Source organism: Miniopterus schreibersii (genome assembly GCF_964146895.1).
Source record: "Miniopterus schreibersii genome assembly, chromosome: 2".
NCBI lineage: Eukaryota > Metazoa > Chordata > Mammalia > Chiroptera > Miniopteridae > Miniopterus > Miniopterus schreibersii.
This window is the reverse complement of record NC_138102.1, coordinates 170,322,858-170,348,970: the sequence shown is the minus strand read 5'-3', so window position 1 is coordinate 170,348,970 and position 26,113 is coordinate 170,322,858. Positions and strand designations below refer to the sequence as shown.

At 37.7% G+C, this 26,113-nt stretch overlaps 1 protein-coding gene across 1 annotated transcript in view; it reads right to left on the bottom strand.

Moving 5' to 3' along the window:
* The window catches only part of CFAP54 (cilia and flagella associated protein 54), a 215,331-nt gene that overhangs the window by 127,447 nt on the left and 61,771 nt on the right, over window positions 1-26,113 (bottom strand). The window contains exons 21-31 of the mRNA XM_081128376.1: window positions 25,682-25,774; window positions 25,247-25,432; window positions 19,390-19,526; window positions 17,129-17,276; window positions 15,530-15,685; window positions 14,627-14,749; window positions 9,462-9,590; window positions 7,490-7,604; window positions 6,336-6,425; window positions 5,532-5,658; window positions 443-554 (exon numbers count right to left, since the gene is read on the bottom strand). Coding sequence (XP_080984502.1) covers window positions 443-554; window positions 5,532-5,658; window positions 6,336-6,425; window positions 7,490-7,604; window positions 9,462-9,590; window positions 14,627-14,749; window positions 15,530-15,685; window positions 17,129-17,276; window positions 19,390-19,526; window positions 25,247-25,432; window positions 25,682-25,774 — 1,416 coding nt within the window. The remainder of the gene's footprint in view (window positions 1-442; window positions 555-5,531; window positions 5,659-6,335; window positions 6,426-7,489; window positions 7,605-9,461; window positions 9,591-14,626; window positions 14,750-15,529; window positions 15,686-17,128; window positions 17,277-19,389; window positions 19,527-25,246; window positions 25,433-25,681; window positions 25,775-26,113) is intronic.

The following is a 26,113-nucleotide window of genomic DNA, read 5'->3' as shown; positions in this document are numbered from 1 at the left end:
AAATTATTATAAAAAGTAACAAAAATATCCCTGTAGACAAAAAAAGTGATTATAAAAATATCCATATGAGCCCTGGTTGGTGGGGCAGGTGACTGGAGCATCATCCTGTACACCAGAAGGTGGCAGCTTCAATTCTGGTCAGGGCACATGCCTGGGTTGCAGGTTTGATCCCCAGTGGGGGCGCGAGCAGGAGGCAACCAATAGATGTTTCTCTCTCACATCCCTCTCTCTGTCTCTCTCTCCCTCTTCCTCTCTCTAAAATCAATTTTTAAAAAATTAAAAATATATCCATATGAAAACTTAATAATTGTAATGTATAATTATAAAATTATAATTGTATTTCCTTCTGTTTCATGTTATAATAAATTATAATGCAGCCAATCATCTGTAGACACATGAATCTCATTTCATTCACTCAAAATTCAAAACTCATGAAACTTACTCTCCCAATCTCTAGTACTGCAGCTTTGAACTTCACAGGTTTAGCCCCCTTTTTACCCAAAATATTGTCCTTATATTTCATTCTTTTTATTCCAAGTAGGGAATCATTTCTCCTAATACAAAAAGACAAAGTTGGTTAAAAGAATCTACAAGAATTTGCAAAACTACCCCAAAGTAATAAATCTTTAATGAATGTTGTCACTAAAATTATGCAAGAATTGCCAAAATTGATTGTGTCCCATGCATAAATTAGACTGTGATATTCCTGGTCATCAAGGAATAGTTGGCCTCTCAGAAGAGCACAATGTAAATTGTACCAAAAACTTGATTAGAGCTGACGTGATGTAGAATAAATAGAATTGGAGCAAAAATAAAGCAATGAACATTTCACCATAAAACTGAGAAGATAATTACATGAGTGACCCTAGGCAAGTACTTTGCTTCCAACAGATTTTAGCCTCTGGTTCCATCATGTGCAAGCTTCCAGTCATTGTCACCTTCTGGATATCAATAAAAGCTCAGCATTTTAGACAACTCTGTACTAAACTCTCTCCCTTCTCCCAGTCACCTGTAGGGATTCTTACCCTTGTTTTTTTCCATCTGTCATGGACCCCTGTGGTAATCTGGCCCACTCTCCAAACACTATGAAGTCTCTCACTATCCCACCCTCCACTGATACTTATCACTGCTTTTCCTTGAAATCTGTGTATTTCCTAAATTTCATATTTCTTTTGGTAAGTACAGCAACACCCTGCTGTAACATGAGAAACAGGATCCAAAGCTTGAACTGAATAAAATGTACGGTCACATCAACACAAGGCTAATGAAATGACGGAGTGACTCTGGCTAGCTAGTTCCAGGAGTTTGTTCTAAGTTCACCTTGGTCCCACTGGTGGGTGGCCTCTTGCTGCAATTCTGAGGAGGAGGAGCCTGGGTCCTGTGTGTGGCTAGAGCTCCAGCCCAGCTGGGAAATCCCAAGGATCTTCCAGTTAGTTCTTTATTCATTTTGGCAAATGCTTTGTCTGCCTGCACTAGGAGTTTGACCAGTGACAGCTAGGGATTTGGAGACTCATTCCACACAGCGGGCAACCTGAGACTGGCTGCCGCCAGTTTCCAATGGGCCCGGTCTCTTCTTGCCCGCCTGCCTCCCTACCCCACCCACGGGATGCCAGGCCTGGCTGCTGCAGTCCACGGGAAGGTGGGGAGGCGAGCGGGGAGGTCATGGACGCACTCATGGGCTGCCACCCTCCCAGGCCTCTCAGCTGCTCCTCCACGCTCAGCAGGACGCGCATCTGCTGAATGAGTTAAACTCTCCACAGCTCAGCCTCTTCACAGCATGCTTCCTCCTAGTCCTGACTGCTTTTTGTTTGTGTTGTATTATTTTAAAAAATAGTATTTTTACATTTTTATGTAGTCAGCATTACTGCTCTCTAATTTCAGTTTCTGATTCGAAACATTGAGTCCCAATGGCTGCCTGCCTATTATTTCAAAATAAAACTTTATACTTTAGCTGATAGTACACATTTCTCCTTTTACTCCTTTTGATTTTTCAAATATTTTTATTATTCTAGCCCATTCCATATAAACTAATCTGATTGGAATTGCATTAAACCTATAAGTTAATTTGAAGGTAATAGAAATCTTTACAATATTCCACCTGCCCATTGAGCAATATACATGTCTCTCCATTTATTCAAGTCATTCTTTTTCATATCTCTTATTAAGGATACTTGGTTTCCTTTATATTAACCTAAGTCCTCTCACAACTCCTAATAAGTTTAATCTTGTACTTCACAGAAATGGGATAATTTTCCCATTGTACTTTTTATTTGATATAAGCTATTGATTTTGCAATTTTGCATCCAGCCATCCTGTGGAATTCTATTATTAATTCTGATAGTTTTCAGTTAATAAGTTTGTTAAGTTAAAAAAAAAAATTATTTGTGCCCTAGCCAGGTGACTCAGTTGGTTGGAGCGTGATCCCATACACCAAAAAGTTGTGGGACTGATTCCAATCAGGGCACATACCTAGGTTACATGTTTGATCCCTGGTCGGGGAGCAAACAGGAAACAACAAATCAATGTTTCTCTCTCTCATTGATGTTTCTCTCTCTCTCTCCCCCCCCTTCCTCTCTCTCTAAAATCAATTAAAAAAAATCCTTGGGTGAGGATTAAAAAATTATTTTTATTATTTGCAAATATCAATCATTTTATCTTCATCTTCAGAGTACTTTATTGTAGAATTTGACAAACATTTTGAGACCCTATTATGTGATAATCATAAATTCTAATCATAATTTCTATTTCTTATTTCAATGCACTGGAAATAACTTTCAAAACAATGTTAAGTGATGAAAGAATAATAAGCTTCCTTGTTGAATTTTAACAGAAAAATTCTTCTAATCCTAATTTGCCAGAAATGATTGCTGAATTTCACATGACTTTTAGCATCTACTAAAGATTCTTTTGACTACCAGTGATAATTATATTTACAGATTTCCTACTCCTATACTTACATAGAGAATAAAATTTACATTTTCACTGATGAATTAATAAGCTAGTATCTTATTTTAGATTTTTGCTTCTATATACTAAGTAAGAACAATCCGTAATTTTTTATTTTTTATTGTCTTTTTATAAAACTGTTGTGATAAATTTAGTAGGAGAATTTATACCCATGTTCTGAAGCAGCTTTATGTAAGATAAAAATTATTTGCTTCTTTAAAATATGAAAGAACTAGCTTAAAAAAACCTGAGTTTACAGCTACAATCAATTCTAATTTAAATTTTTCCAGATAATCACCACTTTCAATTAGATTTTCAAATGTATTTTTTTATTGTATATGCTGTTATCTAATGTTTGTTTAACTGCTTCAAATTTATGATTATTTTCTCTTGGATTGCTTGTATTTTGCTTTTTCTTATTATGCCACTGAGAAATTTACCTAATTTATTTATATCTTCAGAGAACCAGCTCTAGTAGTTCTCAATTGAACTAGTCTAAAACCAACTTGTAATTGATTGATATCAACTTTTACTTTCTTCTTTCTGCTTTCTTAGATTTATTTTATTTTTCTAATTTCATGAGTTCAATAAAAGTTCATTTACTTTTATTTTTCCTGTTTAGTAATAAAAGCTTCTAAAGCTAAAAATCTGTCTCTAACTGTTGCTTTGAGTACATTTAATATTAGGCTCTCTCATTATCATTATTTTTTAAAGGCTCTATACCTTTGCTTAGATTTCTTCTTTCATCCAATAATCTTATATGCCAGGAATTTATTTTGTCATAAAATTTCAGTTTTATTGTACTATAAGAGAATGTGGCCTTTACAAGTTTTAGACTGAGTGATCTACTGAGCTTTATTTTTCAGCTTAAATATTATTTTTTAAATTTTTAGTGGGTGCTTTAAAGGGTGTTTAGCCTCAATTGACTATATATTAAATTAATATTAATTATATTATGTATACTTTCTATGTCTTGTTTATTTCTTTTTTAAAGTAGCATGTTAAACTCTACATTATTATGTTTCTGTTAAATTAGTCTTGTCTTTTCAGCGGTTATATCCATGCACTCTGACTTTTTGTTACGTAGAACATGGGAGTTCACGAAATATCCTTATTGTGATGTATAAGCATTACTGGTACGATCATCCACTTTGTGAAAAGGCGGCATTAAAACCAACTAACAAAAAGTAACATTCTTTCAATATTACCAAGACAGTTGATAAAAATTTTTAGGGGGGAAAAACACTAAAGTTTAATCTAAACCCCCTTCCCAAAAAAATTCCACATGGATTAAAACATTAAATAGGAACCATAAAATCATAAAGTTGGAAGAAAATACAGCTGCACAGGTCTGCTGCAGTAAGAGAAAATGCCTTTGTGTAAAACTGTGGTAAGCATATGTACACAAAAGGAGACAGACACCACTATCGAAGCAGAAATCAAGGGGTTGCATCGGCCCCTCCTCTATACTCCCTGACTTGAAGAAGTGCACCCTAAAACGTCCGCTCAGCCTTACAGCTGAAACCACTGCCTTCGGTTTGAACTCACTTATATGGCTCAATTTTCAACCTCAGGTCTTTTATACCACTGGCCAATGCTTCAAGCCACTTACTCCATTTCCCTCTTCGAGAATATCTGTTTTGCTTAGATTGCACCTCCATGGTCACCCTCCAAATTTCACTGCACACTGATAATGTCTTCTAATTTTCTTGGGTATCAAGAATATTACTTACAGCTTCTAAACATCTAATTTTGGCTATGGTGTGTGTGTTTTTTAATGTAATGGAACTTTTTAATTCTGACCAATTCTCTTATTACCATGGCTTGCTTCATCTAATACAAGCAATTTCCTCTTTTATGTTTCGAAAATATGAAGCACATCTATTCCAAGCATTTGTTCTAATAGAAGTGCCTATTTTAGGAAGTGTGCTTTTATGATAATGTTTCTCTTCTGCTGCCATCATTTAAATAGACCCTATTTTTATTGATGCTTCCTATTACTAAAAAGAGACAGATCTAGGCACAGTGGTGAAAGTAAAACCCAGCTGTTGGAACAAAAGTTGGGTTCATTTCTCATCTCTCATAACTGGCATGGAACACTATAATTTTATTTGGGGGCAAAGAGAATCATTCAGGCTTGGCGAACAAGGGGAATAGCTGTAAGTTTTACTACTTCTATGTGAGGAACTCCCCATCCACATACTCGAATAAAACCCCAAGGAATGGCTCTGCTTGCTAATGGAGAGGGATTAGAAGAGCATGGCAAATGCCCGAGACTGGACCCGAAGCTGATACGTGAGGAGCTGAAGGCCCAGAGGTGTCATTATCCATCTTGACTCAAAAGCAAGAGGGCCTAATTTATTTCCTGCTGCAAATATAATTTTATTCCTTAGTTGGGTTGCGTGAGTGTTTTTATGTTCACTTATTTATTTTTTTACCCATTCAAACATAAACCCTCCCTCGCTCCCAGGTGGCTGTTTTAACCATTTCCTATACTCTTTCTCACCCGCTTTATACATCTTTATGTGACACTGTTACTCATTTTTTAAAGTTGTTAGTAGCAATGACACAGATGTTACAAGTACCTTTTCAAGAAGTCATAGACAGGATTGGTGATCTCCACCACAAGGTAAAACTTTTCATCATTCATACATTTTAGCATAACTTGCGTAAAAAATTCCAGGAATCTAGGTCTCTGCTTAAATTTCATAACTGTAAAAACAGGGACATTCATACATATATAGTGACCGATACACTTAGTAATTGATGCTGAAAGGTTACTGTTACTAACACTCATTTTGTTCTAACAGGCAAATTTATTAACCTGCTTTTTAGATTTCTCACTTTTAAAAAATATGTAGGAGTAAATGTGGTAAGAACTACGTTTTTCTAAAATAAAATCCTTTACAGTCTATATTTCATTTATTTCCCCAATATCTGTGTTAAAAAAGGTTTCATAAAAGTTGCCTCTCATGTATGACTAGTTGAGAAAAAATTGCTGATAATATCAGAATAACTAGTGATCCTAATTTTTATTATATTGTACTCTGAGTTAAGCAGTAATGGTGCTGTTTCTTCAGAGCTGAACTTAAAAATCACTAACACAGTATTCAATTCCCATTTTTTTTGTTTCATAACACCACCATTCACTACCCAAATAAGCCACAGTCAAGGTTCTGTCTTCCCAAATTTTTAATCAGGTTTCTATTTAGGTCTCTTGCATTACTTGACAAGCAAGAGTCTGAATTATTCTGAATGGGTAAAGAACAACAAGTCTCCTGCCTGGAACAGGTCAGACCTTTAAGGAGTAAATAACAACAAAACCCACAGAATAAATCATTTTCAATAGTAAGTCGAGTGAGCAGCATGTATACATTTAGGTCACCTACCTTCTTTCACAGCACCTTTGACTGACCAATTTAAAACTATAGGGTAAAGGAATATAGGGTCCTCTGTTCCTGAGAGTTCAGCTGCAACATCTAAGGTTTAAAATAATAATAATAATAACAAGTTGTACATTCTCTTTAACAGCAAGAACCAAATAGGAAAATCCTTTGGAGGAGATAAAAAGAAAGAAAACACCCAAGTACTCTTTCTAAGTTATGTACATTAAAAGTATCAATTACATAGTATTTTAGAGATTTTAAAAAATTCAGTAATCTCCATTATTTTCATTTTTCCCCCTAAGAGCCAAGGAGTCTGCTACCAATAGGTAAAGAGTTTCCAAGGCACAAGTATAGTCAGTTCCTAAAAGACCATGGGACAAAAGTGGAGCCCCCCCACTTAGAAGAAATTTAGGTACTTGTGTTCTTCTAATCTAGAAGATCTGAAGTATCTGCTTTTTAAAAATGTGATCATACTTGTCACCAAAAACGAAATCAATTTAAGCAGATTTCCAAATTGCAAACTCCAAAATTCCAACCATTGTGTTAACAAATTACTATAGCACACAATGATCTGAAATTAAACTAATCTTTCACTTAAGTAGAGAGTGGCTCCAATCACACACATATTAACAACCCTCGTGCTATCCCTTTTTATTTCTCAGTTACATTTTCAGCAGTGATTCTCAATTTTGCGCCCTCCCTCCCCAACACATTTGGCAACATCTGCTTCCCATTTGGTTGCAACAGCGTGGGGGCTGGTATGCTATGTATCTATGGATAGAGGCCAGGATGCTGCTCAACATCCACAATGCCCAGGACAGTCCCCCACAACAAAGAATCATCTGGCCCAAACTGGCAATAGTGTCAAGGTTGAGATACCCTGCTTTAGAATCAAAAGAGTTAGGCTCAAGTCCAAGCTGGCTATGCAATCCTAAATAAATCACTTAATCCTTACGAGTCACATCTGTAAAAAGCAGTTAGCAAGCCCTTAGTAACAGAATATTACTAGGATTATTGACCTAATATAAAAGCACTGTGTAAACCTTAAAGGGTTTACCAAATGCTAATCTCCTCTTAATCCCTTTAACAAAATATTTTCTTATTTTGAAAAATATAATGCTCAACAGAAGTATATGGAAAGAAATAAAAATGACTACATTGCTTTGTCAGTTTGAGAAGGTGTGTCTCCAACAAGAGCAGCTGTTCATTTATTTTTTCAGGTGATAATATCTGCTGTGGCCTCTTAGTCTTGGAAGACTTCTTAGAACAACCCTAGAAACATTGGTTAAATTTCAGAATGTGCTTCAACATGTTTCAACAATTGTCATTTTCAAATAACATTCTTAAAATTATGTTTTCGCACTTGTAAATAAAACTATGGTCTACATGGCTAAACAACTTGACTTAACAAGTGCCAGAGGGAAAAGGGGGTGAGGGTGGTAGGAGAGGACCAAGGGGAATAAATGGGGCTGGAAAAAGACCTGACTGGGTGGTGAGCACACACGCAGTGTGCAGATGATGTGCTACAGACCTGCACACTTGAAACCTGTATGGTTTAATCAACCAATGTCACCGCAATAAATTCAATAAAAAATAATTGATAACAACAGCCATTGTGCTCCAACTAAACTCCAGACACAGTACTCAACGTTTTATGGAGGCTGCCCTAAATATTTTTCTTCTCTCTCCCTTCCTCCCCGTAACTCCTGCCCCTCCTAATGAGCACCCCGGATACCCAGACACTATCCCGAAAGGAGTTGGAGTATGTCTCAAAAAACCCTCAAAAGAAAATTTCCATCATGCCCTCAGAAATGTATTACTTTTTTCTTTTGTTTTTTTTCCTTTCTTTTTCCCCAAGGAGCTTCTTTACAACTAAGCTAATTGCCTTTGCAGCTTTGCCTCTCATTGAAACATAACAAGATTAATAATTTGGAGATTAAAAATTGGTGGGTCTGTGCCCAAGCTCCCCACCATCATTTAGAACTGACCAGTTAATGTCTCCTGTTCTCAAAGCAAAAACAAAAGCGAAACAAAAACCTCCCAAGCCTCTTTAGGGTTAAAATGACCTTGAGTGGTCATAATGGTTTCTGACTCTTACAAATTAGCTTGTCAGTCCCCACAGGCTTGGTCAGAAGGAAGCATCACAACCTTCTGCTGGACTAGTGGCTCCAAGGAAAGAGGCACGGGGCCTCTCCTCCCACGATGTGCAGGGACAGTGTCATGAGTTAAAGCCTAGTGATAGAAAGGGGCTGGTTGATGGACTCTGAGAGTGAACACTTGGTGAAAATACCCCTCAAATTGTCTCCAGCTTAATCAAAACTCTCTCTAAACAAAGCAACTCCCTTCAAATAAAAAAGTTTTATGGTTAAAGAATTCATCTGGTAAAACTGTGCTGATAGTTGAAGGTTTCTGTGCCAAATAAATGCTTGCGTGGAAACTCAACATGTAATAGAGATAGAAATGGAGCTACTCCAACGGAAACAGGCTCAGAGGCGATAGTCTACCTCCATCCCAGTCACAAAAGGGGCTTCAAGTAATTCCTAGTGTGCCCCAGAAACCTGATAAACTAAGATACAGTTCAAATTTGATCAACAAATCATTTAACTATACAGTTTCTAAGAAAGGCAATAAAACAGGCTCTAGTAAGACCCATCCTTGGGAGGCAGATATTAAAAAGTTGTCTCAAACATTAGCAGTCTCATAAAGACGACAATTTAGGTGTGACAATGAGTTTGGGAAATCTATGCTGAATATAGTGAAGAGCTATGACATATATTTACTACATTCAATAATGTGCCCAGATAATAAAAATCTTCCCTTTGGAAGAGATTTTACAGGGCTTTTAGTCCAATGTCTGATTGGGTGTAGGAAGCTCACTATCAACACCCAACTTATGATCAGTGCTGGTGATGGGAGACTTTTCAGTATTCTAGCATGAATTCCTTTCATTTTCTTATCATACAAGAAAAAGTGGGGGGAAAAGCAGCTCTTCACTATATATGACTTTTTTTAATGTAAATATAACAAATTAAAAAGTGATGAATTTTTTAGCATGTTTACTACTAATACATAACCTCTTAAAAGACTCAACAGAATATAAGCTTAGAGATGAGGAACGAAAACAGTTACCAGCTCTTGGGTTTCTTCTTGCTCAGTAGTACCAAACAGAGATTTGCACTCGGGTGTGATGTCCAACATCTTTTTTGCATAATTTATAATAATCACTGCCAGGTCATATTCCTTCCATGAACGCAGAATCTAATTTAAAATATTTACTAATTATCTCCATTGGAAACTCTTGTCAATTCTCAAGAGTCCTGCATCATCTTTCGTAAACTCAAAAGTCACACTGATGCTTTGGGTCTAAGAATTCCCATTTCCGTTACGGAAACAGGAAGCTAACCTCCAGGTCATACTGCCCTACCATTAAAACTGCATGACTCCACTATCTTGAATATAGGACTAATAACAGCAACCTCATCAATAATGCATACCCCCTATCTCTGGGACATATAACCATATAGATACATTTTGGTATAGTCAGTTAACTGTTCAGAAAATGTTTCCACTTGAAAGATCCAGCTTAAAGCAAAATCACCTCGTCTTGAGTTGCTTTCTATGGGAAATGGCACAATGAGTGACCTGCTGGTGCTGGAGGGCAGAGGCGTTTATTTCAGTAAATGATTTACAAGACATTCTAGTAGTGGACTGAGCAAAGTTAAGCTGTTTTGGGAGATCCCCCATGAGCCGCAGGGGAAGCAGACACTAATCCTAGGAAGGGGGCAGCCCACTCTGCCACCCTCGTGCTTAGTCCATCATTAATTGTTGGTCTTTGCCTTCTCCAGCCTGGCCCTTACCCACCTCTCTAGCGTAATATTTCACTACTCTTCTTGTACTTCAAGTTTACAAAATATTGAGCCAAGTATAAATTCTAACAGTGGTTTCAGGACGTCATGCTTTCCTACAGCTGAGCTGTCTCCCAGAACGGCATCCCCACCTTATTAATGTAATGTAAGGTTATTAACGTAACCTGCTCATTAAACCTGGGCTCCGGCATCTACTCCCAGGGAGCTTCCTGGCCAGCAATCTGATCCGCACAGAGCCCGCTGGAGTGAGGGTCACCTGGAGGGAGCACATTTGCTGTGAACCCCGCAGGGCAATTCTCTACGGGAACCGACGAGTTTGTATGAATTTGTTATACGGACATGCGTTCTGTTAAGTTGAACAAGTCAGTATTTACAATAAGTAACAATGGTTACTTCCCACACAGGGAAAGGACATAATGAGTGTGTGAAAAAGAAAGTGAATAGCGGCCTACACCTGGGAAGACCGACGCACCGCAAGGAGCTAAGGACTGGGAAGATTTCTGGGGGCCCAGCGCGACAGGGGTAAAGAAACGCTGACTGCGGAACAACGGGCGGGGGGGAAAAGGGTGAAACAGAGTTTGAAAAGGCAGAAGGGCTCAGCCATGCAGGGCCCTGAAAGCCAGTCAGAACAGCCCAACCTCATCATAAAGTCCATATGAGAGGGAGTTAGGTCTGTTATTAGAAAACAAAAGTGAGCTCATGTTTGTTCCCCACTCAACTTTGCTTCCTGACATACTTAGGTCCTAGGCCTACAAAGCGCTGGGTAATCTTTTCCCCTTGTTATAATAGTCAGGAGAAAACACTCTGATAAAGAACTCAAATCAGAAGAGAGAACCAATTCTACTCAACATACCCAACGAGCAGAAATAAAAAGACTCTGCCAGATGTTTAGCATAATAATTTCTTGGCAATGGCAAAATAATGAAATGCTGAAGATGATGTGTCTCAGAAGTGGCACTTCATTTGGAATTCTGGCAACTTGCAGAAAAACTAGCTGCTTGTAGAAAAGCTACTGCTGCTTGTAGAAGACTGAGCTGTCTGAAAAGATTACCGATTTTTCAAACAGAGAAAAGAAACTACCACTTGACTAACTGGGCTTTAGAAGAGAAAATCCATAGACAAATGTGTTTACATGAAATGAACACCTGAAATCTGGGATTCGGGACTAGTCCAAGGTTCTGGAACTACTGGTCATGTCTGGAATGACAATTCTCAGTATATCGATTTGGGATAGACCAGCTCTAACAGCAAAATCCCGCTATTAATATATAGCAAAATCCTAAATTAATATATACTTTACTTTTTAAAAAAAAATCCAGCCCTGGCCGGGTAGCTCAGATGGTTAGAGCACCATCCCGATACACCAAGGCTGCCGTCCCATCTCAGGTTGGGGCTCATAAAAGAAGCAGTGGAACAACAAATCAGTGTTTCTCTCTCCCTTCTTCTGTCTAAAATCAAATTTTTTTTAAATGTCCAGAACATTCAAGGTCATTTGTACAATAATATCACTTGGATCTCAATATCCTTCCTCAAGTGGGTGGAAAGGAAGTGGAGTCATGGATGGAGAAATCAGGACAAGCAGAACCAGCCCCAAGCTGCTTCGTGTTATGGAAGAAAAACCACACGAGGCCAAAGGAGGAGGCCTGTGATTCCAGGAGGTCGGCCTCCACAGGGCCCCAATGCTGGCTGGAAACTCTTTAGTCTAGGTCAGTACTCTCCCGTTTTCCACAGGGGCTGTTGCAAACCCTCCCACTCTCCTCAAACCTCTGAAACTCTCCCTAATTCTTCACCTCCACACTCATAGCAAATGGCCTTGCTTGGTTTCCACAGAGGAAATGTAGGGGAACTAGCTTACCTCCAGCCCACAAATCTACCTCTACACTCACTTCTAACCACAACCATTTTTTCTACCTATTAAAGGGGAGAGGTGACTATCCGTCCAGACTAACCCATCCTGCATGTCAGCAGATCCCATTGCCTCCTGCCTTCACAGGGATCTTGGTCACCGGTCCTCTCCTATAGCCTCATCCTGTCCCTCTCCTGGTTCCTTCCTATTAACAGACACATGCTCTGGAAAACCTGGATAAGCAGAACTGGGTTTATGGTTGGTTGGTTTTTAGCAGAAGTTGCTACTGGACAATTTGCAAGCAACAAGCTGCCTTGGAATAGAGTTTCTCTGTTCTGAAGGTAACACTGTGAAGCCGCTGTTAGGTGTTTAAATCTAAAGAGAGTGGCTGGCCAGTGTCCTAGAAAGTGTAACCCCTCTCCCGGAAACACTCATTGATGAAGGGTCTGAACACTGCCACTCTTCCTTTATTTTTGTTTGCATCTTCCCAGTACTTTTGTCTAATCATTTATTTTTCAACCAGTGTTTGTCACTCTGGTTTATGAGTGTTTCTAGAAATAAAATACATTTAAATCTGACTTTTTAGCACATCTGCCAGTCTCTGTCTTTTAAGTTCATTCGCACTTAGTGAAGCACTTAATAACTTGATTTCATTCCTTCCATCTTATATCCTATCTTTTTCCTTCTTCTTACTTTTGCTGAATTAACCATTTTTCTTCCCTGTCATTTCTCTGTTCACTTCTCATTCTTATCAATTTAGAAGACCTATTGTGTTTTAAAGTTCTATTCATGGCTACATATTCCTCTGAGTCATCTTTAAATATATTTATTATATCAAAAGAAAATAATTTTATACTATCTGTATATACTATATACATATATTTTTTTTTTATTTTTTTAAAACACACCACCTATGCACCAAGGTTCTGCTCACCCCTCCCTCAACCCCAAACAGGATGGAAGTTTTATTCTAGGTTACTAATAAGTTTTCCTTTCAAGGATGATTCTTCTATTTCAAGAATCCCTACTTAGCATTTATATTACAAAGTCCTAGTCACATCATCTTTATCTAGTAAATTTTAATAATACATATATTGTAAGACTCATGCCTCCTGTTATTCCTCTCCTTTTTGTCCTTCCCTATCTCGGGATTTCTGTTCTGAACCAACTGTCATTTGATAGAGCATTTCCTCAAGTGTTTTCCTCAGATAAGTACTGAGGCAGAATACTTTTTAAATGCCTGCACTTCTGAAAATGTTTATTTTGCCCTGACAGATGAATGATATCTTTCATGGTTATTAATTCTTGGATGCTCAGGATTCTACAAATGTTGCTCCACTCTTAACGTCTAGTGTTGCTGATTTTTTTAAAAAAAAAAAAAGTTTGAAGCTAAATAATTCTCTTTCCATTGCAAATAACCTATTCTTTGAGTCTCAAAACTTGAGAATTGTCTTTATCCTTGGACTTCAGGCATTTCACCAGCATATGTCTATACACATGTTCATACGTTTATCCTGCCTGGGATTCAGGAGCCTATTACTTCTCCATTTGTTTCTTTTCTACCTCCAAACCTGCTTTCATTTCACGTTACAACTTCTGGATCTATCTTCTGAATTCATCTCTAGACAGTTCTGTTCTACAATGTCAGGTATTTCTGGAGCTTCCAGATTTGACTCAAGAAATACCATAACCATAATCTTCATCTACTTAATTTTTTAATCAAAAATCAAATTTGTTCATTCAGTTACAGATTTTTTTGTTTTGTGTTCTGACCATCTAATGGCATCATCAAGTTTTCTGTCTCTCTCCTTTTTAAAATCATCTCTGGTCTTTTCCAACATGGTGAGAGTAAATAACAATTACGTTAGTGTCTGTCTGCTCTTGCCCCCTTGGGATTCTGAGTCTCCATAAGTGAGTTCTTATTTTTCTCTTCCTAATGGTTTATGTTCCCTCAGCATCTACACAGACCAGGTCACAGGGGTCTCTCCAATAGTGGTGAACCAGTGAGTGATGGAAGGAACACAATTTTTCTGCTCCTGAGGTCAGGCCATGCCCAGCCAGCAAATCATGACCTGTTTGCTAAGGTAGAGGTTAGAGGCCTCTCTGTTGCCAAACTTCCAAAGAAGCGAACTTTAGTCCCAACCAAAGTGATGGACAAATAAGCCCACCTGCGCAGTATCCTCCAGATCCCTGACCAAATCAGAAAGGTCTTGTGAGGACCACATAAAACAGGCAGATTGGATACCACCCTTATTTGAGGAGACTCAGTGGATTCAGTCAACACGATGCTGGTCTTCAAGCTGAGCAATGAGGACAAATAAACCTAGCTCTCTGCCTCTGGCCTCTTGGTTCTTTCTGGTTTCCAAAACGAATGCGGCCCCATAAAAGCCTTCTTTCCACCCTCTCGTCTCCCACCAAGATATGCCCTCCATGTCTTACCAACTGGCACACCTACGCTACTTGTGATCTAAAATGCATTCTGGGTGCTATTTTTTAAAGTAATTCCTGTAAAAGTAGCCTGACTTTCTAAATCGTTACTGCTCCTAAATTGTATGACACAAGACAAAGAACAAGATGAGTACCTTTGTTATGTAGAAGATACAACACGCTATCATGTGCTGCACACTTTGAAAACTCGCCATATGTTTCTTTGAGTGGGTGACATTTGGCAGTCCCTGCAAAACCACCATACACTTTATCAAGATCTGAAACAGAGAAATGCAATGGTTTTGTTGAAAGATATTATCCTTACACATTATAAAACGCTCTATTCAAATCATGCACGTTTTAAGCCGTCAAGTTTTATTATTATCAATAACTATTGGTAAGTTGCTTATCACGTATAGGGGAATGTAGTCTGAAATAAAATTGATACGTTCAATTTTCAGATGAGTCCCTCATCTAAAGTAACTTGAAAACCTGTGGAGAGAATAAAATAAGTACATGAACAGCTATAAAACAAAGCATATTTTGGTCAAGCGCCATAAAAGATACAGACAGAATGTTACATGCATGTAAGAAACACCAAGAGCACGTCCAGGCTTAGGGGGACCTGCAAAGCGGCATGAAGAAGGGTGTGCCATGTCAGCTGGACACTGACACCAGGCACCTGAAGTGACAGTGGCCTTCAAAATTAAAACCAAGATGATAGCTTTAACAATATACTTTGAATAAATATTGCTGCTTCTAACATTACAAGAACATAAAAATTAATTTTAAAACCTGGAGAAGCAGACTGCCAATATTTAAATATAGACGGCAACGGCAATGGGGCTGAATGTTTTCAGAGAAACACATCTTAAGTCCTTATTTATGTCTTCCCAGACATATCATTTAAATTATTAAAATGTTTTTCAATTAACTCATACTTGTTATTTGTACTTTATAAGAGATACATTGTTTTTTTCTTTTCCAAAATGCACTGTGGAGTTGCCTTTGTAAAAATACCCTTATCTGGGGGGCAGAAGGGGAAGGAATACCCTTACCTGTACGACAGGGACCAAAACAATATTGTGGTAGATTATAGGAGCAAGGAGGCCATAACACTGAGTCACAGCTTGAAGGGCATAACTGGAGTCGTTTAGGTAGTTGCTAAGTTCCAATGCCACTAATACTCTCTCACATTCAATTAGTCTAGCAATCTGTAAAGAAACAGGTATTGTTATGAAAATTAAACATCGGGTGCTTAATTAATGTGTCTCTAAGGAAAACACAGGGTAGACTTAACAACATGAATGTTGCTATAAAGAAAAATCTAAATTCAGGAACAACAACTCCCAAGTAAAGCTATACATGGATAACACAATTTTATAATTAAATTTCAGAATTTTTTGTAAAACAATACAAATACCACTGGTAAGATAAAAAGAACCAATCTTTTTTAACTGGTAAGATAAAATCTTGGCTATATTTTAAACTAGAAAAAAGAGACTTGTTGCAAAAACATAGATTATAAGAAATAGTAATCAGAATATAATGTCTGCATATATTGCCCCCACTTGATTAACAGAGTCCCATTTGCCTTCTGGGTTTGTGAGAAAACAGCAAATTTTCAGTAGAGCAAACTAATCTCCTGTTATAATTCTCCTACTTATATAAAAATGATAGTAAAATGTAAAGGTAGGCTTCTGTGATTAAATGACACTTAAAAAGAATAAGAATCTTATCTTACTGCTCCTTTCCCTTTCCTGAGGAAGATTTCATTATTTTTCTGTGTAAATACATACAAGATCATGTACAAAGAAAACTGTATGAGTGGCAACCAGAAATTTCCATTCAGCAAAGTATTACTCTGGAGATCACTGAAGTACTTAAAAATTGTCTTTCTTCTCAGACTGAATGCTGAAAGAAGAAACTGAATGCAGTGTAGCAGAACAGACTGACGGTCGTGAGGGCTTGGGCTGTACACGACTGTGGGCTTGTCTTGGCCAGAGTCATGTTTCCATGTTTTCTTCACTTTCGTATTCACAGAAACTAATACAAGCTCATATAACAATTGATTGGTTAACTAATGAATAAATGGATGGGTAGGAAACAATAACTTCAAAAAAACTAACAAAAAAACTTGCAAAAGCCTCTGCCATATATCTAAGGTGAGAAAGGTAATCTCAATCTAAAAGGAAAAAAAAAAATGTAGGATTGTTATTGAAAGCAAGAGCACATGTAGATGTACATAAAACAATGTTTATGAGCAAACTGAGACTCTATCAATAGGAGATAGGTTAAATTTCTGGCTCTGTACAGGAATATAATATTATAATTAAAAAGAATTTGGTAATTCCAGCATGAAAATATGTCCAAGATATATCATAAAAATGTTACAAAGTCAGGTGCAGAACAACAAATATATCATGATCCCATTTAAATTGGAAAAAAAAAAAAAAAAAAAAAGAACACAGGGCTGTGAATCATACATTAATATCAAATAAACCAGCACAAACATATAATGGTCCCTCAGTTCATTCCCAAGCCAGGATTTACTTTCCAAAAAACAAACAAACAAACAAAAAAAACACATGAAGTTGAAACACTGAGAAAAAAATAAAGGGAAATTGGCACATTTTAAGTCATTTTAATTCACTTACTTGTTGAGAAGGAAAAATCTCATTGCCTTTGATATTATCACAGAAAAGATTTTCTTCTTTAATTTTAATGTCACTTGTTACAAAAATATTTCTGAGAAAAAGGTATAAGAGGATTGAAGAAGTCTCTGCCAAAATATCTGAATGTAATCTGCAAAAGGAAGTAAATGATGTTACACGTTTAAATATAAAGTGACTTAGCACATGAACTTGCCTTTTACAATGATCCCAAGACAGCAGGAAAATCTGTGGAACAGCTACTCTAGTACAGTGTTTAAGTTAAAAACAGCCTGGGCGGGCGTGGCTCAGCGGTTGAGCATCGACCTAGGATCCAGGTAATCTGGGTTCGATTCCCAGTCAGGGCACATGCCCGGGTTGTGGGCTGCAGCCAATCAATGACTCTCCCTCTCTCCCTCTCCTTTCCTCTCTCTGAAATCAAGAAAGATATATTTAAAATAAATAAATAAATAAGTTAAAAACAAAGACTATCCATTAACAAGTTCACAACTAAGAAAATTAAGCTGCTAACACATTATGTCATAGATATATAAAAACAACTATTGTCCAAGCTTTCTGGTTCTAACATATAAAGTTCTTTTTTATCCATATAATGAAATCACTACAGATATTCGGAAGTTTGGAAAGCAGGCCCACTGATCAGTGAACTTTCCAAAAATGAGGGTCACTTATAGCAGAATCAGCCATGGAGAGAGAGAGAAAGAGACACAGAGACAGAAAAAGTGAGGAGGGGAGGGGAGGGGAGGGGAGGGGAGGGGAGGGGAGGGGAGGGGAGGGGAGGGGAGGGGAGGGGAGGGGAGGGGAGGGGAGGGGAGGGGAGGGGAGGGGAGGGGAGGGGAGGGGAGGGACTGGCCTTGACCCCTTCTCCTGAGATGTCAGCACTAAATACCCGACTACCTACTGGATATCTCATATCTACAAAGGTGTCCTGCTGGAAAACTAAACTCAAAATATTTTCAATCCAATTCATTATATTCATCTAAAAACTTGTTCCATCTCTCATGTTCCCTTAGTGAATGGCTTCCCAGTCAGGTAACCTTGGAAATCCCAGTCAACTTTCACTCCTTCTCTCTTATCCTCACAAGTCACATAAGATATTCAAAATCCTGTCTCTCCTCCAACATGCCTCTCCCATAGCACCTACTCCCATAGCACCTACTACATAGTAAACGCTAAGTCTACATTTTTAAGTTAACTATACCTAAATGTGAATAAGCATTACCAATGCCTTTACTCAACCAGAATTTGCACTTGAAGCTCATTATCTTTGATGGAGGAGTAAAGGGTTTTGTCCTCTTACAAAAGAAATTTCAGGCATTAACAAGCAGGTGAAGGAGACTGTTGTTTTTGAACTTGTTAATACAGCCTGAAATCACACCAATGCTCATTTCTTAAGCTTCTCTTAAACTTTGTTCTTTTAAGAAAAAAATGGCTGTAAAGCAAAGGATGGCCTGTAGTTTTATATATGGCTTCTACTGGCCTATTTGCAGTTGCTGATGGTCTAATCCTGGGAGCCTCTTTAAGCAAAGGAAAGCCTTTTACCTCAATAGTCTACTCATCCATCAGACCCTAACCTTAACCTCAACCTTACCTTCCTCTGATATAAAAATTCTCAATGATATTTGTGTTTTACAGTATAATTGACATTACCTTGGTTAGTGTTTGTTTTGTTTTTTTTGTGTGTTTTTTTCTTAATGTATACCACAGATACTGAACACAGGCAGGCAGGCTGTTCTCTCTCTCTCTCTCTCTGTTTTTTTTTTTTTTTTGCCTTTATTGATTTCAGAGAGAGGAGGGAGAGGGACAGGGAGAGGGAGAAATAGAAACATCAGTGATGAGAGAGTCACTGATCAGCTGCCTCCTGCAGGTCCCCTACTGCGGATCGAGCCTGCAACCCGGGCATGTGTCCTGACCAGGAATCGAACCAGGATCTCCAGGATCATACATCGATGCTCAACCGCTGAGCCACACCGGCGGGGCAGTGTTTGGTATTTTTTTAATATAATTTCCACTAACTTATATTCAGAATGCATCCATATGCCTGCAGGTTTTTTTCTGATTCTAGCAAAGAAGTTTCTAACAAGGACTAGAGACCTTGAAATGTACATGCTTATTAAAAACTGATTGGAAACAGTTTTATATGGAGTATCTTAACATGAAATTGAAAATAAACTAATTCTAGGCTTCACATCCAACATTTAATTTCAAAAAGCAAATTAACATTTTAAATGAATATTTCTAATTACCTTCTCTGTGTAATAGTTATTATATTGCTTAAAGAAATAACAGATTGTTCATTGTGAGGCGGAGAAGTGACAAAGTAATCCCAGACTGGTGAGAAAACTTTCTTAGCCAACTCATAGTTACCAGTCTGATAGGCAACCTACAATAGAAAGCACATTATCTTATGCAATATTTTTATTTGTGAAACATACATTTTAAACAAGAATTCCTATAAGGTTCTATCACACACTAATTTCATATACAGTTATTTACATTTGCTGCTCTGTTCTATGGGGCTCAGGAAGGTAATGACGGCCACCGGCAAGGGAGACAGACACATTTTGAAATCTCTTTTCTTTCTAAATTGCATGGAAATTTGAAACTCTGTAAGGATGTTTCAAATTCTCATAAGCAAAACAAAGATCACATCTGAGCCAAATTAATTTCATTTCCATCTATCTCAGCAGCACACTCCATTTATTATAGACACTGTTATAATGAACAATCTGTTCCAAGAGAAACAATCAGATTTCCCAAACCCAAAATATGAGATATACTTCATTCTCTTCTGTTCTGACTGACACTTTCGGGGCTTTTGTGCAACAAAGGTTCACAGTTGAACAGAGCGAAGAATAAAACAGAGACGCTTCCAAGAAGCCGTGATAGATTTTAAGTTGAACACATTCAACTTTGGCAAAGTAACTGATTTTACTGGTAAAACCTAAAGTTTAGGAAGAAAAAAATCATCAACCTACATATTTCTTTTGTAGAATACATTTCTTTAAAGATATTTCTGAAAATCATTCCATTTTAATATGTATACCAATATGAAATCTCACCACAAGTTACATCCTGATTAAATCCTTAATGGAAACAGCTAAAATATAAAGTATAAATAAATTCAATGAATTAGTATGTAAATGCTAGGTTATACTCTACTCATGGGAATAATTTAGAGACAGGACTTTTTAAATCTGCCAGATCAGCATTCAACATCAACCAACCAATAAATAAACTTGTATGAAGTTTCTACCATGTGCTAAGCACCACAAACATGGATTCTTCAAAGCTTAAAAATTCTCTCATAGTCCATGAAACTGTAATGATGTTATAGACATAAAACACATGAAATCACAGAAAAACTACAAACAATAACTTAGTAATGTGGAGGTTTAGAAAGAAATAAAGACTTCAAGGAGGAGGCAAGACTTGAGTTGAACCCTAGGAAGAGAGAAGATTCAGATGGGCACAGTTTAGACAGATCTGAGTGAGATCCAGCAGTGGAGATCACAACAGTGAGGTTCAGAGAAGCTGGAAAGGCAGCCAGAATTTGGAGAAAAGCAGGCAACACTACTGGACAGGTAAAGTGGGACCTGGTTTCAGAAGGTCCTGAAAACCAGGTAGAAGTATTTAAAGATGTCAAGTATCGAACCAAGCACTTTACATGCATTACTGTACTGACTCTTCATTAAAGCTCTATTAATTAAGCTCTCTTACCATCCCTGTTTTTCAGATGAGGACACTGGGGCATTGAGAAGTTGAATAATTTGTACAGAAGCTGACATTCAGTAGAAACAGTGGAGCCGAGACTCAAATCTCACTATGTTCATTGTTTATTAGCTATCTCTCACCATGGAATTTTGTTCACTTTGCTTAGAACAGTAGTTCTCAAAGTATGGTCCATGACCATCAGCATCAGCATCTCCTAGGAACTTGTTCGAAAGGCAAAATTCTCAGGCCCCACCCCAGACTAGGGAATCACTCAGGTGGGAGGACCTGCAACCTGTGTAACTGGCGCTCCCGATCACTGATGCGCTCCGGGGTTTTGAAGCACTAGCCTGGAGCAATGCGTGGCGCAGAGTAAGCATTCATTAGTAATGTGTTAAATGAATGAAATAATGTGTTGAATGCATCTTTTCCTAACCATTTTCCTCTACCTACAGAAAAGGACACCCAGAGGTGGCACTGTACTACAACATGGTTGACTGGCCCAGGGTGAGTGCCTGACCTAAGCTAAGTGTTTTACAGCCCCCGCTTCAAAGCAAGATGGACCCCACCCTAAGTTTGGTTCTGAAGTTTGGCTGATGACCTGGACACACTTGGCGAATTTGAGAGAAAAGTTATTACTCACAGGGAGAGCCTGGCAGGCACGAGCAGGTCCGGGCTGGCTTGGACCAAACAGAAGGAATAGGTTGGCCCTTGATTAGTGGCTGGGGGGTGGAAATAAGGACAGTTCCCGCCAGCTGGGAGGTTTAAACTTCCTGGGGGCACCAAAGGCGAGGTGAGCCCACAGACCTCCCCACCAGTCTGCCGAACTGTGCGGCCGAAGGAAAAGAGGGGTGAGGTTTAAAACCAAGTCAGCGGTCACAGATGGAAAATGAGGGCATTAGGCATGCCAATCAGTCTCTTTCCCAGGAATTTGGAATCGAGATTAGGAACCAGCTAGCTGGTCTCTGTTTATAGCTGAATTTAAGGGATATATAAAGACTGAGTTTCTTTACCTCTCTATCTTTGGATATAGGAAGAAGAGATGACGTCTAGCATAGTACCTGGCACAAAACAGAGAGTGAATAAATAATTCGTCAATAAATTTAGAAACTCAATCTTTAGAGAAAGAAACAGAAAGCAGGTGTATGGAGAGAATCAGTGGTTTAAGACCTAGAGCTGCCTGGACTGTGCAGCCTTCCGGGGGTGCATTCCCCAAGCCAGGCTGGTTCCCTTACTTGCAAAGTCTTAATTGAAACCAAAATTATCTAAACAAGGGCTATTGTTGTGGTAATGAGATTGATAAATATATATATATATACTTCAAAGGAAGAAGAGATGACGTCTAGCATAGTACCTGGCACAAAACAGAGAGTGAATAAATAATTCATCAATAAACAGATGAGTAGAGAGAGTAGTAATATTTAGAGGATGAGAGGGAAGAGCTTAAAGAGCTTAAAAATGGGGATAACTATCTTTTTTACCTGATAGATTTTTCTTTTATTTTTTCAATGGTCATAGGCAAAAGGCAAACCTCTTAATCAAATATTTTCAATGAATTCATATATAAAATGGGAAAAAATGTATGAACTTTATTTCCCTTTCTCCTGCCACCATTGTGATTACTGACAAAGCACTCGTGTCCCAGCCCCAAATTCTGCTGCCAACACTGATTAGCAAGACCTCCTAAACACCACCAAACCCAGGCAGAGAAAAGATGGGAGAGGTGTCAGCTCCAGAAGAAATGGGCACATTTTAGATGTTGAACACATGACTTCTTTGGAACCTGCACAGAGCAATAGAAAAGGAATGAGCTGGTTCAAGTGTCAGGCTTACCATCTGCTACCCAAGTAACCCTAGGTAAATTACTTAACCTCCCTGAGACACCTTTTCTGGAATTAACTGGGACTGGCAGGGGAAGAATTAAATTAATCTCCATCTCCTCAGCTATAAAATGGAAGTGATAATACCCCCTCATAGAGTAATTGTAATAAAGGGAATGATGAATTTTTAAATGCCTGTCACACAATAGTTTTTAATAAAGGATATTCCACACCTCCTTTGCTCAACCAGCCATTGTGCCCACTCACTATTTGATTTAATAGTTCAGTACATGGCCTTCTGTCATAAATCCATTTTACAGATAGGGAAATGGAGGCCAAGAAATCTGCCTAAAATCAGCTCACAGATTCCTAATTTTCTACATTTTGTATCACATTACCTAGCCATTCCCAACTTAAAGGGGAGGAATAAAAAGAAATAAGGCTATAAAGAGGGGGGAACTGGAAAATATCCACAGAAAATATATCATCATACATGTTCCTCAAAAAATTTCCCAGACAGCTTAAGTACTGCATTAAGGGAAATCCTAGTGGAGATTCACCTGAATGTATTAATGTCTAAAGAATAATGCTGAGTGAAAGTGCAACCTAAAACCACAAGCCAAGTGAACAATAGGCATTTAGTAAAACACCTCCATGTCTTACTACAAGAATGTTTATAATGTTTCCTAAAGAACAGAACTACCCTGAAACTAAAAACTAACCACTCTCATAAAAACAGACTGCAATTCCAAGAGAAAGGTACAGTTTCTGGCTAGAACCTTGAAGCTTTTGTAAATAAGGAGATTTATTACTAAGTGAGATGTTGCTTTAGCCACTTAACATTATGAGATGGAACGCTCGTAAACTGTCATCAATGGACTGCAGTGCTGCAAATGCCGTATCAATAAAGACACACAGGTCATTACTTTATGACACTTCTTACTATCCCAGTGGTATAGCTGGGACTTAGTTTTATTAACTTTCAGTGAAAGTTCTGCCAAATGAAGCCCAAGAGTCAAACCACTCCCTGGAGAAAAATTAGGCCTTGATAAAATATGCTATTCTCCTCATTTTGAAATAACTCCATCACTGTAAATTAGGGAACATATTAGATTCCAAAGAAATCAAAACATTAGAAAACCAGGAGCCAATATGACATGCAAAATCAATGCCAGGCAAATCCTAGCAGTTCTCTCAATTTAATTTTCTTTGAAAAATATGATAATATAAAAAGCACTAAGATCTTAACTTATAATACTAATTAACTATTAAAAGAAAAAAATAGCACAATAAAAATGTAATAAAATTTAGAATAGCCATCAGCTCTACAGTTAATAAGAGGCTTAAAATTAGATGCTTGAGACTTAGGTCAATGAGTCACACTATTCCTAGTGTCCTATTCACTGGTGACATGTTTTAAGTCAGGTAATCATTTCAGCAAAAATGTTTACTCATGAATATACCCTCAACTAAATACAATAATAACATTTATTAAGTGCCTACTGTGTGACAAGTGCTATACTTAAACATCTGACAGAGTAATTCCACTTAATACTCATAATCACTCTGGGAGGTAGCTATTATTATTATTCCAACTGCTTCACAGATGTAGATTATTTGCCCAATATCACATGGCTACTGTGAGGAGCCTAAATTTAAGCTCCGGTCTGTCTGTCCCTATTAGCCCAGAAATTTCACTTCTATATATTTATCCTAAGGAAGTAATCATAAATGCAAGCTAAGACTTATATAAAAAGATGTGCATCACAGCTTTGCTTATCATAGCAAAGGACTGGAAAGCATCTAAATTTGTCCAACGAAACGTTACTAAATAAACCATGACCTAGCTATAAGAGAGATAATACCATGCAGCTGTTAAAAATTATGTTTTAAAATAATAATTTAATGGAATGGAAAAATGTCAGTTATATATAATGGTAATATCAGAATATAAAATAATATGTATACTATGATTAAAGTTACATATACATAAATTCATACACATATATGTGTATATGTACATATAACACACACACACAGATGAAAGGATATCTCTGGATCTTTCAACACTGGCACTATTGATATTTTGGACTGGATCATTCATTGTACAGAGGGGGCTGTCCTTTACATTGTACAGTGCTTAGCAGCATCCTTTGCCTCTACCCACTAGATACCAGTGGCACTCCTCCAGATTGTGACAACCCAAAATGTCTCCAGGCACTGATAAATGTCCCCTGGGGGCCAAAATTGCCTCAGGTTAAGAACTGCTCCTCTGGATGATAGGAGAACAGATAACATTCTTTTTTTTTCTTTATTCATTTCAGTATTTTCCACATTTTCTAAAATTAATGTGTTACGTATATAATCCAGAAAAAATGTTATTGTAAAAGCAAACTCACTAATAAGAGAAGGGATGATTCCTATTTTATGAGAGTAAATTGCAGTAACAGAAAACATGTATTACAGGAGCTTTAGAATATCTGCTGTGATTTTTTTCCCCCATTAGAAATTACTTAGTAACCTCTCAATGGAAAAACACATAAAGAAAAAGGTGAGCAGAAATCCCTTCTACCTGTGTCAGGTACATGCGAGCCGTCACGGCAGAAAGAGGCGGGTAGACCAGGACTGGCTTGGTCGTCTCCCCAACAGCATCCCCGACAAGCTTCCCATGAGACGAGTAGGCGGCAACGGCAAAGACATACTTTTCATTGGTTTCTAACCCTTTCACTTCAAAAATGCTTTTACCATCAGCTGGTATCTAACCACAAAAACATATTTCAAGTTATGTATGAAAATTAAAGCAGTGTAACTTTAAGTATATAATTAAGTAAACCTCATATGTAAAAAAAACTTTTTCATTTACTGGTGGATTTCAGTCATCATCAAGCTGACGTAAGAGAAATTCACTGCAATGATAATGACTTCAGAAGGAAAATAATTTGTCATTAAATGAGATTTGGGGTAAGATTTTCTGACATTTAGAGGTGTGTGTTTTTATTTGACATACCGCCTCTCCTGAGTTGGGGAGATGATTATTGTTTAGTCTTACTTTTCCATAGCTCCCTTCTGCTTTGCAGCCCAAAATGCAGTACCACGACACCTGCCGAGGAGAGAGACAAGCCCAGCATCTGTAGTCTGCTTAACAAGGCATTCAACTTCCTTCATCAGGATGTGGTAAAGAAACACTTTTCTAAATAAAAGAGCAACTATGCAAGTTTTAAAACATGACATCTAAGTCTACAAAAGTACTTAGGTTTAATCTTTTTTTTTAAAGGTAGACGTAGGGCTGGTTTACCTGGGACTAACAAGACCAAAGTATTATTCATTATTAATTCTTTTAACTACCACTAACTGAGCAGTTCCTATGTGCTGAGTATTGTTAGGAAATTTACATAAACTTTCTAATATTCACAACAGCCCTATAAGATGGGATTACTAC